This window comes from Anguilla anguilla, chromosome 2 (genome assembly GCF_013347855.1).
Source record: "Anguilla anguilla isolate fAngAng1 chromosome 2, fAngAng1.pri, whole genome shotgun sequence".
Lineage (NCBI taxonomy): Eukaryota > Metazoa > Chordata > Actinopteri > Anguilliformes > Anguillidae > Anguilla > Anguilla anguilla.
The window spans coordinates 48,499,651-48,513,622 of NC_049202.1; the positions used below are offsets into that span (position 1 = coordinate 48,499,651).

The 13,972-nt window shown below is 49.3% G+C and overlaps 1 protein-coding gene across 5 annotated transcripts in view; it reads left to right on the plus strand.

Annotated features, from left to right (window-relative positions):
* Positions 1-13,972, plus strand: part of LOC118217201 (probable helicase with zinc finger domain) — a 33,383-nt gene that overhangs the window by 8,229 nt on the left and 11,182 nt on the right. For 3 of the 5 annotated variants that reach the window (XM_035399035.1, XM_035399040.1, XM_035399047.1), the window contains exons 14-25: positions 251-424; positions 991-1,089; positions 2,394-2,575; positions 2,872-2,990; positions 3,257-3,402; positions 7,055-7,193; positions 7,524-7,707; positions 8,520-8,775; positions 8,875-9,079; positions 12,177-12,231; positions 13,072-13,250; positions 13,342-13,600. In XM_035399035.1, the coding sequence (XP_035254926.1) occupies positions 251-424; positions 991-1,089; positions 2,394-2,575; positions 2,872-2,990; positions 3,257-3,402; positions 7,055-7,193; positions 7,524-7,707; positions 8,520-8,775; positions 8,875-9,079; positions 12,177-12,231; positions 13,072-13,250; positions 13,342-13,600 (1,997 nt within the window). The remainder of the gene's footprint in view (positions 1-250; positions 425-990; positions 1,090-2,393; positions 2,576-2,871; positions 2,991-3,256; positions 3,403-7,054; positions 7,194-7,523; positions 7,708-8,519; positions 8,776-8,874; positions 9,080-12,176; positions 12,232-13,071; positions 13,251-13,341; positions 13,601-13,972) is intronic. The other 2 variants (XM_035399057.1, XM_035399067.1) reach the window with 2 other exon arrangements.

Sequence of the window (13,972 nt, forward strand, 5' to 3'; positions counted from 1 at the left end):
ATGGCTGCAGTGTGTGATTTCTGTGTCTGTATATGGCTGCAGTGTGTGTGATCACTGTGTCTGTGTGTCTGTACATGGCTGCAGTGTGTGTGATCGCTGTGTCTGTGTGTCTGTACATGGCTGCAGTGTGTGTGATCGCTGTGTCTGTGTGTCTGTACATGGATGCAGTGTGTGTGATCGCTGTGTCTGTGTCTGTACATGGCTGCAGTGTGTGTGATCGTTGTGTCTGTGTGTCTGTACATGGCTGCAGTGTTGAGGGGATGGATGCCAGGTTGAACGAGCAGCAGAGGGCAGCCCTGGGGGTCATCACCGCACCCCTTTCCCTGCAGCTGCCCCCTGTCCTGCTGTGTGGTCCCCCTGGCACAGGAAAAACCTTCACTCTGCTCCAGGCCACAGTGGCACTGCTGGGAGAGGACATCAACAGGTACACCTTCTGTATTACAGTGTGATACACCCCGCACACAGGACTGTATGCTTTGTGTTTATGGCTGAAAGTATGTTCAAGGTGAACATATTTGGCTATGCAATAGTATGCACGGTACAGAGAAAACACTCCCTGTTGTATGGGAGTGGGAATTTGTATCGATTCTCTCCTCTTTCTTTTTTTCCAGTCATGATGTCATCACAGCAATACTGTTTGCACGTTGACGTTAATTTCTTGTTCTCCAGGCATGTAATAAGTACCATTAAGTTAGAAAGTATTTGATTGGCACCTCTAGTGCACCCTCCCACACCAGTTGACCGGTTGACCCTGTGCATCCGGAGGAAGACCTTCCATGGAAAATGGTCTCAGTATTTCTCCATTTCAATGCAAATGTGCATTTCATCAGATGCTTGCATAGTCATTGACTGCAATGCATCCATTGTAAATGTAAGAATACAGTTTCATGCAGTGTGGCAAACATGTTCTTGTGAACATACCATGAGAGTGTTGATTAGAGTGGCACATTGTAATCCTCGCTTTTTGTCTCCACTGCCTGTTACTCACAGGGTGTTGTTGTGCTCACAGTCGGAAGCAGCGGCTGACGCGCTCATGAATGAGCTCCAGATTATGCTGGGGCATTCCACCTCTGAAGACTGGCTGCTCAGGTAACCACTACAGAACTGTCACAGACTGTGCTTGATCCAAAGGGAAATGGCTGAAAAATCCAGCTGGCTCCAGATGTAGCTGTGCAGGGTACACTGTGTTCATGCCCTGTTCTATAGCGTAGCAGTGTGTTATTTCTCAGTGTGATGGTGTGGTGTGTGACTGTGTGGAGGCAGTGCTGAGATGGTGTGTTGTGTGACTGTGTGGAGGCTGTGTGTGATGGTGTGTTGTGTGACTGTGTGGAGGCTGTGTGTGATGGTGTGTTGTTTCTCAGTGTGATGTTGTTGTGTGTGACTGTGTGGTGGCTGTGTCTGATGGTGTGTTGTTTCACAGTGTGATGGTGTGGTGTGTGACTGTGTGGAGGCTGTGTGTGATGGTGTGTTGTGTGACTGTGTGTGATGGTGTGTTGTTTCACAGTGTGATGGTGTGGTGTGTGACTGTGTGGAGGCAGTGCTGAGATGGTGTGTTGTTTCACAGTGTGATGGTGTGGTGTGTGACTGTGTGGTGGCTGTGTGTGATGGTGTGGTGTGTGACTGTGTGGTGGCTGTGTCTGATGGTGTGTTGTTTCACAGTGTGATGGTGTGGTGTGTGACTGTGTGGAGGCTGTGTGTGATGGTGTGTTGTGTGACTGTGTGTGATGGTGTGTTTCACAGTGTGATGGTGTGGTGTGTGACTGTGTGGAGGCAGTGCTGAGATGGTGTGTTGTTTCACAGTGTGATGGTGTGGTGTGTGACTGTGTGGTGGCTGTGTGTGATGGTGTGGTGTGTGACTGTGTGGTGGCTGTGTCTGATGGTGTGTTGTTTCACAGTGTGATGGTGTGGTGTGTGACTGTGTCTGATGGTGTGTTGTTTCACAGTGTGATGGTGTTGTGTGTGACTGTGTGGTGGCTGTGTGTGATGGTGTGTTGTTTCACAGTGTGATGATGTGGTGTGTGACTGTGTGGAGGCAGTGCTGAGATGGTGTGTTGTTTCACAGTGTGTTGGTGTGGTGTGTGACTGTGTGGTGGCTGTGTGTGATGGTGTGTTGTTTCACAGTGTGATGGTGTTGTGTGTGGCTGTGTGTGATGGTGTGTTGTTTCACAGTGTGTTGGTGTGGTGTGTGACTGTGTGGTGGCTGTGTCTGATGGTGTGTTGTTTCACAGTGTGTTGGTGTGGTGTGTGACTGTGTGGTGGCTGTGTGTGATGGTGTGTTGTTTCACAGTGTGATGGTGTTGTGTGTGACTGTGTGGTGGCTGTGTGTGATGGTGTGTTGTTTCACAGTGTGATGGTGTGGTGTGTGATGGCGCATTGTTTCGCCCTGTCCGCAGGCTGCAGGGGTGCAGCAGGCCGGGGAAATATGCCGTGGCCGCAGCGCAGTGCTGCAGTGGAATCGCTCACAGCACCGCCGCAGAGATCCAGCAGCCGTGGAGGGAGGAGGTGAACAGGAGCAGGGTGGTGGTCTGCACCGTGCGCCAGGCCAAGCATCTCATCCAGCTCAGGCTGGACACAGGTAGCACCAGGCCAGCGCTCCATCCTTTTAGGAACAACTGGCACCTTTACACGCTCCAGTTATACAGTATTATGCCAGAATCCTGCCTCTTCTTTACTGTTATGAAATCATCTGTTATTCCCACATTCGCCACCAGATGGCAAGCTAATATTATTTCCGGGTCTGAATTTGATAACACTTTTAAAAGAACCTTATTATTCAGTGTTTCCTGTGAGGTGGAAAGGTGGTTGCGGTCATATGTTAAGTGGTGTAAAGGGCTGACCGTGGTGGTGCTCGGTTCATGTTGCTCCTGCCAGGGTGTTTCACTCACGTTCTGGTGGACGAGGCCTCGTCGGCGCCCGAGTGCGAGACCGTGATGGCGCTCTCCTTGGCCGGCCCCTCTACCCGCGTGGTGCTGGCGGGGGACCCCGCCCAGGTGAGAGAGAGCCTCTGCTTCGTCAGGACAATCACCATGGTGTGAATTCGGTCAAAAATCCATGTAACGCATTAAGAGTCTCAGTGGGTTCTAACGGTTTGGCTCTTTGCTTTGATTTAACCTTGACATTCGATAGCTGTTACTGGTGTGTTCAGTTTCTGCACACAAGAGGGCAGTCTGCCTTCGTTCTGCCTGCCAGTGAATTGTGCAGTGCGTGGTTGCGACACAGGGAATTCTCATGGGTCCCTTCTCTCTGTTATCCAAAGCTCCCACCATTGGTGTACAGTGAATTTGCCCGTGAGCGAGGTCTGCAGCGCCCCCTGCTGGAGCGGCTTTCTGGGCTTTATCCTCAGGACAGTAGCTGTTGGGTGAAGCTCACTGAGCAATACCGCTCACAGCAGCACATCGTCAGGTGAGTGTTTAACTACGTTAGCCCTGTGGTGACTAGTATGTATTTAAGCTACAAACATTCCACTTTTCAGCTCCTATAGAATACATATTCCAGATAATGGGCAAAGCCTTCTGTATATCCTACCTTCTATAGTGATCTATAGCGTTTCCAGATTACGCGCTGTTTGTTCTGTAGTTATTGCCATGATGAACCTGGGAAACGCATGTGCCGTTGTCTACTGGTGATGCGTATGGCTATTGTGCAAAAAGACAATACTTAATATGGGGTACGAATACATGAAATTATGTATCATAGTGCACCGGGGCTAGACAGCATTTTAAAAAGTAGTAAATGTGATTAAGTTGTTACTATTCACTGGTCAATCAGCATTACCTTTAAGAAGTGAGGGGAATAAAATGATTTACAAGGTGCCTGGGAAAGCCCTCTTATAGGAGAGATCAATGGATGGGCTGTGCTCCATTTCACTTAGCACACAGTTTGACACGTGTGATGACTACTGTCAGTAGTATTGCGTTTCTGAACTGAGACGGCATTTGTAACTGTATTACTATTACGGCTATGTTACATGATGTGTGATACAGCATGTTTTACATTGTATCAATGAACTGATAGCTAATTTCTTTGAAAATGTAATATAACAGTGTGTAAATATAAATTTAAGCACAAATGTATATTGTCGAAATAGTCTGTTGTATCCATGACTCATTGGAATGAACATCAGGAATTATTTCTGAGTTGGATCCAGCTTACACATTTTAAAAATACATTTACCTCCCTATTTATTCCTATCACTGTAAAATAAAAACAATCAAAACTACACAGCGCTCAGATATTTGAATTACTGCTTCGTTGTTCCTGGTTTTGTCTGTGAACTACCTTCATTGACCTTTACTTTAATGTTAACAAAGAAACTTGGACCAGAAGACATAAAACACCTCAAAAGTAAAATCTTGACAGCTTGTAAACTTCAACGAGGGTTGTGCGAATTTATTTCTCAGGACTGCCCGATCATGGCTGTGCATGCTGTGTGTAATATGACGGCCCATTACCAGCAGGTGTGTTTCTCTCTGAAGCACACAGGCTGTTATCTCCATTTCATGCCTGGATCGTCTCGTAATGCACTGGACACATACGCACGTTCATTAGGCTTTCCTCTGTCTTCTTTGGAGCCCTCCCAGATTTGTCCAATTGGCCAACAGCGTCTATAGGCCAGTACCACACCCCAGCACATGCTCAGTGTGGTGCGTACAGACCTGTCTCTCAGAATGTTAATGTGTCCTTCACGTGCAATATTTTGCATTTTTTTTTACCTATTGAAAAAGGTTCAGAATGTTAACAGCGCTGTGTATTTTTATAACCATGCCTTGAAATATCGAACCATTTCCCATCAGTCTCCTGTCCTGGATAAATTCTAGATTGATCCGGATGAAAGTCGCAATTTCAGCGCTAGTGTCGATTTCAGGGTTGTCAGCAACAACTGTGACGTCACTTACTATATGCTATTGTGCACCTAGAACTGGGCCCATAGATTGAATAAAGACACAAAAGAGCCGTAAAGCTGACTGTGCAGGGATATGCGGATAGTATTTTCACTCTTGGGGAAAAATAGACCAGAGGCAGTCTTTACTGTTATATGCTACAAGCTATGTTGACAGCTAATGTTCTGGATACAACTGATATTTTTTCATTCTGACAAAGCTGTGAGCACGTGTTTGGGCTGACAAATTGTGGGAAATCAAAGATAAATGCTACATGTAAGAGTAGACATTTCTCCAAGAATAACTATTTAGCTTTCAGGGCTTGCACTGTAGAATATCCACTGTCTTGTTAAAGTAGTGTCAGTATGGCAATTATTGAACGTGTTTCTGCCACAAAGCACAGCAGAGAACTATAAATTTGAACTGTGTAAGTATTCAAATTTGAACTTTGAAGTTCTGCAGGGGAATATCCGCACCTCTTTCACCTCTGACCTAATCTTTATATTGAAGGTAATGGCATATCTCCCAATTCTGTGTGATTATGTTTCTTTGCACGCACATTTTTAGTGCTGTTAAATATGCTGGAAAAATGTCTGGCAAGAGCCAGGGAAGGATCTGCAAACAGCAGCGGATTGCTTTTAAAATGACATGAAGTGCCGTGCTATACATTCACATTTGCACTCTTCACATTCAGGAGAATCTGTAAATTTGTTCAGCTTTGTGGAGCAGTGGCAGAACCTGATTCTGTTGATTGGAGTAGTATTGGAACGAATTGAATTAAGGAAAAAATCACCTTTACTTGAGGCTTAATTTTCCAGGAAGTAGCCGCCTTTCAGAAGACTGTTAAGGAATTGAGGAAAATGATTTGCCTATGACAGGATTTCTGCTTAAAACTAATTTCCTAAAATGTTTCACGGACGGAGGAAAGGCGATGACAAGCACGGAACCATGGCGACGGACAAAATTAGGGCAGCAGAGGCCATTACAAGAGCCATAGCTAACAACCGGAAAAACACAGCATACTTTTTACTCACTGAAGTATAATATTGGCTAGTCAATTACTTTAATGATGTGAGAATTATATAATTTACTTTACTGAGTGACTGCTATTAACCACAAAAATGTGTAATAGTACAGGTCTCAGCCTCGTCCCTTCATGCTCCACATAATAATGAAAGAAATCTTAGGAAAGTAAAAATGGCCCCTTTTTTATGTTTGCCATCTCATTAAAATTTAAGACTGTTGATGTTTAGGATTTTCATGGAAACTCATTTCAATGTGAGGTTTCAACAATACTTTTTCCATAGTCAACTGAAATGAATTTGCTCTTATGTCTATAGCTCAGTTAAGGAATGTTAACTGAATTACTTGTAGGCTTGTACGCCATTTAAAGGCTTGTGCTTTAACATAACATCCTCTCTTAATTTGAATGAGTACACTAGCACAGTGGTAACCAACACCTGTTCCTGGAGATCTACTGTCCTGCAGGTTTTCACTCCGAATCTGACAAAGCACACCACGTTCAACAGCTATAGGACTTGTTGAGCTGCTAATTAGTAGAATCGGGTGTGCCAAATTTTTGTTGAAGTGAAAACATACAGGATGGTAGATCTCCAGGAACAGGATTGGTTACCACTGCTCTAGCTTATGTTCATCCCAAAACATGTGCAGCCAAACTACTTCTTTTCACTTTGCGGTCTATGCTGCGCAGCCATTGCACTGGAGGACTGTACTGTTTGCGCAGTTGGTGCAGGCAGACTGCAGGTGCATCATGGGCTTGAGGAGGTGCTGAGACATGATGTAGTGGGGGGAATGCCTGCTGACTGAAGCCTTTTCTGGGCAATGTCATGGCCAATTAGGCATTCTGTGGGACTCCAAATGTCGGTTTCTGAATAGGATAGTGTTTCTGAACAACCTCACAATGTTACCGTGCCAAGTTTTATGCAAAACCGTTTAATTCTGTTTCTACATATCCATTCCACTTGGATTTCCACGCCATTATATTCTAAGGTCATTTTTGTGTTTCCAGCAATGATTCTGTCATTACAGAAGTCAGTTCTGTGGAAAAGCTGGGGTCCTTGAAGTGGAGATTTGCATTAACCTGCGGTGGCTTTGATTATTGTGGTAGTGGAGAATCGGTAATGTCTGTGCGTTTCTTTGTGCGCTGTGTATAGGCTGGTCTCTGAGCTGTTCTATAAGGGGGAGCTGAGGGCAGGCAGCAAACAGCCCGTCCACAAAGACTTCTTCCCCCTCTCTTTCTTCGTGGCGTGGGGGACGGACAAGAGCGGCTGTGGGTACCTCAACTACGCAGAGGTGAGGGGGACTCCCTCTGCATCTCTGATGTCACAGAGTTCCACTGTATCAAGCTCAAGACTCTTATCCATACGCTCCTTAACAGGCTGGGTTTAGCTATGAAGGGCTGAGCTTTTTCCAGAGGGAAATGATTATCTACACTACATGGATTCACATTAATCAACTCATCTTAGGGAATTAACTGAATAGTATTTACTCTTAGTAAGCATTTACCTTTGGAAGCATTAGGAAGTCAATTTGAGTCGTATCAAAGTATGTTTCAGTGTATTGCATGGTAATGCAGTGTGTGCTGTGCCCGTGAACGTTAGGCTCATGCTGTGGTGTGCACAGGTGTTGGAGGTGGCGGAGCAGGTGGAGAACCTGTGTAAGAAGTGGCCGGTGTCGTGGGGCAAGCTGGAAGAGGGCAGCGTGGGGGTGCTGACGCCCTACCCCAGTCAGGCCCTGTGCCTGCGCTCAGAACTGCAGCGCCGCAACCTCAGCTGCGCAGCTGTGCAGACGCTCGTCACCCTGCCGGGTCAGCCTGCGCTCTCTGTCCAGGCCCTCACCGCCATAGTTACTGCACGTGTCACAGATTGCACTGTTCCCATTGGTCACCACTCCTGCTGAATAATCACTGCTATTAGGCCCTCCACTACATTGCTGCTCACAGAATTTCCACTTCTATTCAAGAGATAGCTAATGGATAAAAATGGGTAAAAAATAGAATCAACCGGGAGAGAGACCAATGAGATGCATGGTTCCAATGAAAACAGAGCCTATGTTACAGCAGGGCTGATTAAAAGCCTGCCTCATTAACTCCTACTCAATGTACTCTCTGTATGTTTACTTCCTTTTCCTTCTCTTGTAGTTGTAGTTACCTTATCTTTGTTGCACACTTAACACTCATTCTCACATGCACACACACACACACACACACACCTATGCATGTTCTCGCTCTCTCTTGTTAGCTGTTCAAATGCACTCTGTAAATGTGCCTGCCTCTCTGACCCCTCTGTACTATTAATACCCATCCTTTTATTACTGTACCTCATTCCTTTGTCCTGTGGCATCAAGCAGAAAACCATGTGCGTGTAAACCACAGGTTACTGTTGTGACTCTGTGCTTTTATTTTCTTTCGGATGTTTTCAACTGTGAATTTTTTCAGGACCTTATTTGCTTCACGTTTAGTCCACGTCAGTGGACCACAAAGAGCACAGTATGAGCTACATCTTCTGACATGCATGGCTATTAATAATGCATGCGACAGGCAAGATGCATAAGGAAAGTACTCTTCTCGGCACCTTTTTATCTGGCCGCTTGTCTCACGCTCTCCTCCCCCAAATCCAGGGCGCTACTTTCGCGTGCTGTTCCTCAGCACCGTTCGGACGCGCCACTCCCTTAAGCAGCAGGTGGTGGGCGGGGCCTCGGGCGCCTCCGGAGCGCGGCGCAGGGAGGCCGCCCAGGAGGAGGAGGAGTCTGTGGAGGACAGGGAGCTGGGCTTCCTCTCCTCGCCACGGGCCCTGCGCTCCGTCCTGCTCTGCGCTCAGTCCCTGCTGGCCGTGGTGGGAGACCCCGTGGCTCTTTGCACCATGGGGAAGTGCAGGTCGGTCTGGCCCTCCTTGCGACCGTCCGCACGCGTGCCACACGGCCGCGTGTGAGGATGTTCGGCCGCTCCCATTTCCCTTTTGTCTCCGCGTTCCAGAAGGATCTGGGAGCGCTTCCTGTCCGCGTGCGCCTCCGAGGGGAGCCTGCACGGGGCCACCCTGCCCGGCCTGCTGGAGCAGGTGGACGTCGTGGAGTCCAGGTGCGGCGGCGTCCTCAACCCCCTGGCGCCTGAGTTTGTGCCCCGCGGGCCCGCCAGCCCCGCCCTGACCCGCCGGCTGCCCGCCTCGCTGCCCCGCATCACGGTGCGTGCCGCCTCTCCTGGACCCCCGCGGTCACCGAGCACGAGCATTAGAGCGGGCTGGCTTAAGCAAGCGTAGCATGCGGCAGCAGGGCCTAGCTAATCTTGGCATGGCTTCCTTCAGCTTATCCATGGGATGGGAATGCTAATAGTGTGAAATTAGCATTAAAACGGAGTGATGTCATCACATCACATTCTATGACAGGTAGTCGATTGGCCCTTTGGTTTTGCTGGCAGTCGGGGGAGGGCGGTTTTTGTGATGCGACGTGCCACGCCCTCACTTCTCTCCTCCAGCGCGCGTCACCATTAGTACAGGCTGCTCAGCGCTGGGACTCTTTCACAGGCGTGTTGCGCTCTGAAGAGAGATAATAAGGATGAAAGGGAGCGGGAGGGTTTCTCTGTTAGATGTTTGTGCGAGCGGCTCACGGGAGAGCGGCGGTGAGGAGATGTTTCTGCGGCTCCGCGTTCCCGCCGGTGTTTGCTGTTGCGCGCGGTCCCCGGGCTCAGAGGAATCCTGTGCACACACGCGGTCTGACTGCGTCTGTCCCGTCCAGCGCTCTGTACTCTACAGCTTCACAGGCTGCAGGTCTGCCAGACGGGCCTGTGGGGAGAGTGAGAGAGAGAGAGGGGAGGCGCTGGCTGCCCACTGCAGGCTGCTGAAGCTCCCCGTGCTCCCCGTGCTCCAGAGGAGCAGGGTAGGGACCTGCGGCTGGCTGATTCATGCCGGGCAGCTCAGGTGCGCAGTCTTGCGGACGGGCACGCTTGTTTTCTGACCCATGCGGAAGGGCGGCGCCTCTCCCTCAGTATTCCCGCCAGGGTGATGTCAGCCCGGGGTCTGAGCGCCGGACCCCCCGCAGACGCAGAATCGGGTGTGGCCGGTTCTGATGAGCTGTGAGGGATGGCGGGGTTCGGCTGGCGGGGCGTGCGGTCTTGAGTGAAGTGAAGTGGGCACTGACAGGGGCGGAGGCAGCTTGGGACTTCTTTAGCCTGCAGCCGCGTGTAAACACTTTACAAATCTCCCTTACTCAGGATGCGTGATCTCATTCTGTTCATCTCTCTGCCAATACTGCTCATGCTTCTCAGCCCTCCGTATCGTCACATCCAGGATCGTCCCTAAACGTTGTCACTGCCTCTGGCCCCGGTTCCGTGAGCTTGGCTCACGTGAGGAAGAGGAAGGCTGGGAAAACAGGCGGAAGGTGTGAATGATCTCCGATGGGGACTTGACCTATTCCCCGTTCTCCTTCCGTGTCTCCCTCTCTTTGTGGCAGTCAGCGCTCTGAGGCCTTTTCACACCGCGGCAGGCCAAGGCTTTCCCTTCAAAAGCTCTTCTCAGGATTGCTCTGCACTTTACCCACTTAAGGATCAAGTGTTCTTTAGCTGGATTGCCCCTGTGGATTTGTTTCCTTTCGCTAGAGTTGGACACCCCCTCTGCCTGGAAACGTAATTCTGTTGCTTTGACACATTTCTTGTTGTATGATGGCTAATCATTCCCGGAGCAAATCGTTCGCAGGGCACTCTGGCTATGAGTCCGCTTCTTCTCCTGTTTGCAGTAGTGGCAGTGTCACCGGGCGCTCTGTTGTTCCATATGGCTGCGCGTTCGCTTGTGGGCGGGAACTGGCTCTGGCTCGGTTTCTGTAGCGCGCTGTAGCTCTGCTGTTAGCACAGGGGCTCTGAATGCAGAGACTTACTCAAGAAAAGGACGAGCTGCAGCTTTAATGCCTGCATTGCCACAAAAGGCTGCGCCAGGCGCCGCGGCTGTGCTGCGCCCGGTGACATCAGTAGTCCCGGCCATCCTCCCCCTCGGCGGAAACGTTCCGGAACGTTCCGAATGTAACCCTCGGAAACATCCTCCGAGCCATGGCATTACGGCGAGACACAGCGAGTAGAGGCAGAGGACGACAATAGTGAAGTGCAAAATGGAACCCGTTTCTCTGGGTGTCTCTAATGGCCCTGTCAGTATTTGAGAAGTCTGATGAACACAGTTGAGAGGGTCGCAGTGGGGGCTCGGTGTGGGTGCTGAGTGATGCCAGTTTCTTGTAGGGCCTCCCACACTCAGTGCGTCATGTGCTTAGCGCTCTCTGCATGGTCATCATGGGTCAGAGGAATGGACACTTTGGAAAGGCCTTACAGTGGAGCAGCGCAATTAAAATTCCCAATTAGAAGACAAAGCCCACCTCTGCGTTAAACTGTGCGCTCTTGAGCCAGATATTGAGCAGCGAAGGTTTCCAGCTGTCTGTAGCACTAATAAACTAGTTAATTAACAACGAATAAATACTGCTGCTTATTTATTTGCTCTCCCTTGGCTGTGTGGACAGTTGTGTACATACCAGGTGTAAGAGACTGTTTGGTTGATTTTGGGCCCTGTTTGAATTCTGTCATATTGAGTAGTCATGTTATGCCAGCGTAGCAGCACTTGTCGCTGCAGTGAAATTAAAATGTTAAGATATGATTAAAAGTAATGCTTGCTTAAATTCCAAATTTCGGAGACAAACTGCAGTATGGACTGTAATGTTTAATCAAATAAAAATAAATACATTGCTCCAGGCTCTCTTGTGTCTGGTTTAGTAAATTGAATTAAATTTCACTGGAGTTCACTGGAGCAAAGGACCAATTGCTGCTGTAAATCATACTTACAGTATGCTAAATGTTTTCACTTTGCTGTCTGGCATTCCACATGCTAGAAAGACTGATTAGAGGGAGGCCGCCTTGATTGACAGGTCGGACTGTCCACAGTCAGCCTATTTATTGTTCTTTTTTTTTTTGGTCATTCTTTCCATCAAACCTTGCTGGCAGGTTAGGGGAAGTTGCTGTGGCCGCTGTTATGTGGCAGTCTTACCAAGTTCAGTCCTTTGAATTTACCACATTTTAATTATGATCTAGTGAAAGATCATTAGGATCTGTCGTCGACGTGGGCACGTGCGCATGTGTGTATGCTTGTGCACACACGTGTGCGCCTGCATGTCTCCGCCTGTTCGTGCTGTCAGATGACACACAAATGACCCTGAACATGTCAGGAGAACCTGTTATGAACTCCTTGTTTGACACAGGGAGGACCGTTTGTATGGTTTTCATCACCCGCACTTTTCCATTTTTCCTCTCAGGTGAAGCGGTCATCTTCACAGCCCTTCAAGCAGCCGCTGCAGAGGGAACGTTACGGTGAGAGCGGCCGAAGTTCTGCGTACAACAACGCGACACCGTCGTAGTTCTCTGTCTGTTAAATGGGTAACGTGTAATCGTTCGCGTGCCGCGTGGCAGAGGATGCGGTGCGTTAGAGCTTTCCCGCTGTGAGCTCCTCTTGCTTCCCCGGCTTTGTCCACACCTCTCTGAGGTGCCGCTGTGAATGGAGCTAATGCACGCCATCAGGCTTCCTCCCGGGCCTTTGATTGGGGTATTCATTTCGGCACAATGTTGAAAGATGCAGGCAATATGATTAACATTTAAATCCTTATTGTGGGTTTTAAAAATTAAAATGGGAGACGGCACTCTGATTTACTTTGGTGTTTGCCACAGTGCCTGTGCTTTATCTGAAGGTATTACTTTTTTTATGAAAGAATCAATGAAGCATCTACTTTGAAGCTTTTTAAAAATCAATCTCTCATTGAGCCTTTATAATAAAATCTAGTCGGAAATATAAACAATCGGCGCTATTTTCCCGTTTTAAAATGACTCTTTATGAGGCTATCTGAATAGAGCTGGCTCTCTCTGCCTCGCACCGTGGAAGAGCGCTGGGATTCTCTGGCAGTAGATCACAGGCTTTTATGAACAGCACTGAAATTATTCTACGAAAATTATTCTACATTCACGGATCAGACCGAAATGCAAAGCAAACCACTGCCCCTGAAACACGCAGCACTCCCCTATTTCATGCTATACACAGAAGCTCCATTTGTGTCCTGAGGTGTAGCCAGCGCTGTAGCGGTAATGGTAGAGTGGCACTGAAAGTGTGTAACTGGGACACGGCCGCGTGTGGGGCGCGGTCTGCTTTGTCCTTCCCAGGTCAGGTGGGCCCCTGCGTGCCTCAGGGCGCCCCGCCCTACCTCCTGGCCCTGTCCTCGGGGCGGCCCTGTGTGTACGGGAGGAGCCCCAGCCCCCTGCCGCGCCTCGGCCCCCTCAGCAGGACCGGCCTGGTGTGCGACCCGTACCGCAGCCGCCTGCTCGTGCCCGTCCCCCTGTCCGTAAGTACCGCCGCTCGCCCCCCCCAAACCCCCTGCCCCCCCCCACTCTGAGTAACGCGAGCGGGGGGCCCTGTCCTCTTCCGCGCTGCAGCTCTCCTGCTCCGGCTATGCCAACCGCGTGCCCGTTGACCCGCGGGTGGTGGCGTGCCAGGCCGCCGTGGCCTACAACTTCAACCTGCTGCAGACGCCTGCCAGCCCAGCGTCCACCGGCCTCAGCCCCCGCCTTCGCTCTCCCCCACAGTCCTACAGGAGCCCCACCGACAGCAGCCTGGATCCTGGGAGAGCAGGTGCGGATTCTGGGAGAGCAGGTGAGGGTCCTGGGAGAGCAGGTGCGGATTCTGGGAGAACAGGTGAGGGTCCTGGGAGGTGGAGGAAGGCACCTTCTCTCTAGACATTCCACTAACAAGTGTGAAATGTCTAGAGACGTAAACAAGTGTGATATATTCAGGCAACCCACCCCAATTTTCATCTTTGATTTATTAAATAATTTGGGAAATGCCTTTGCAGGAAGTGGTCCTGAAAAACATGACCTTATCTTTCACGTCTTAGTTTCCTCAAAATTGCAAGTTGTGTACAAACGACAGTCCTTGTTCTCTCCTGCCTCTTTCTATTTCTTTAGTTTGGGAATTGAGTAGAAATGTGGGGTCTATATTTAGCTTGATGGCTAGGGAGGGTTCCATTAATCCTCAGTATTGCCGTACTCCTCCGCTCTATTTGCCAGT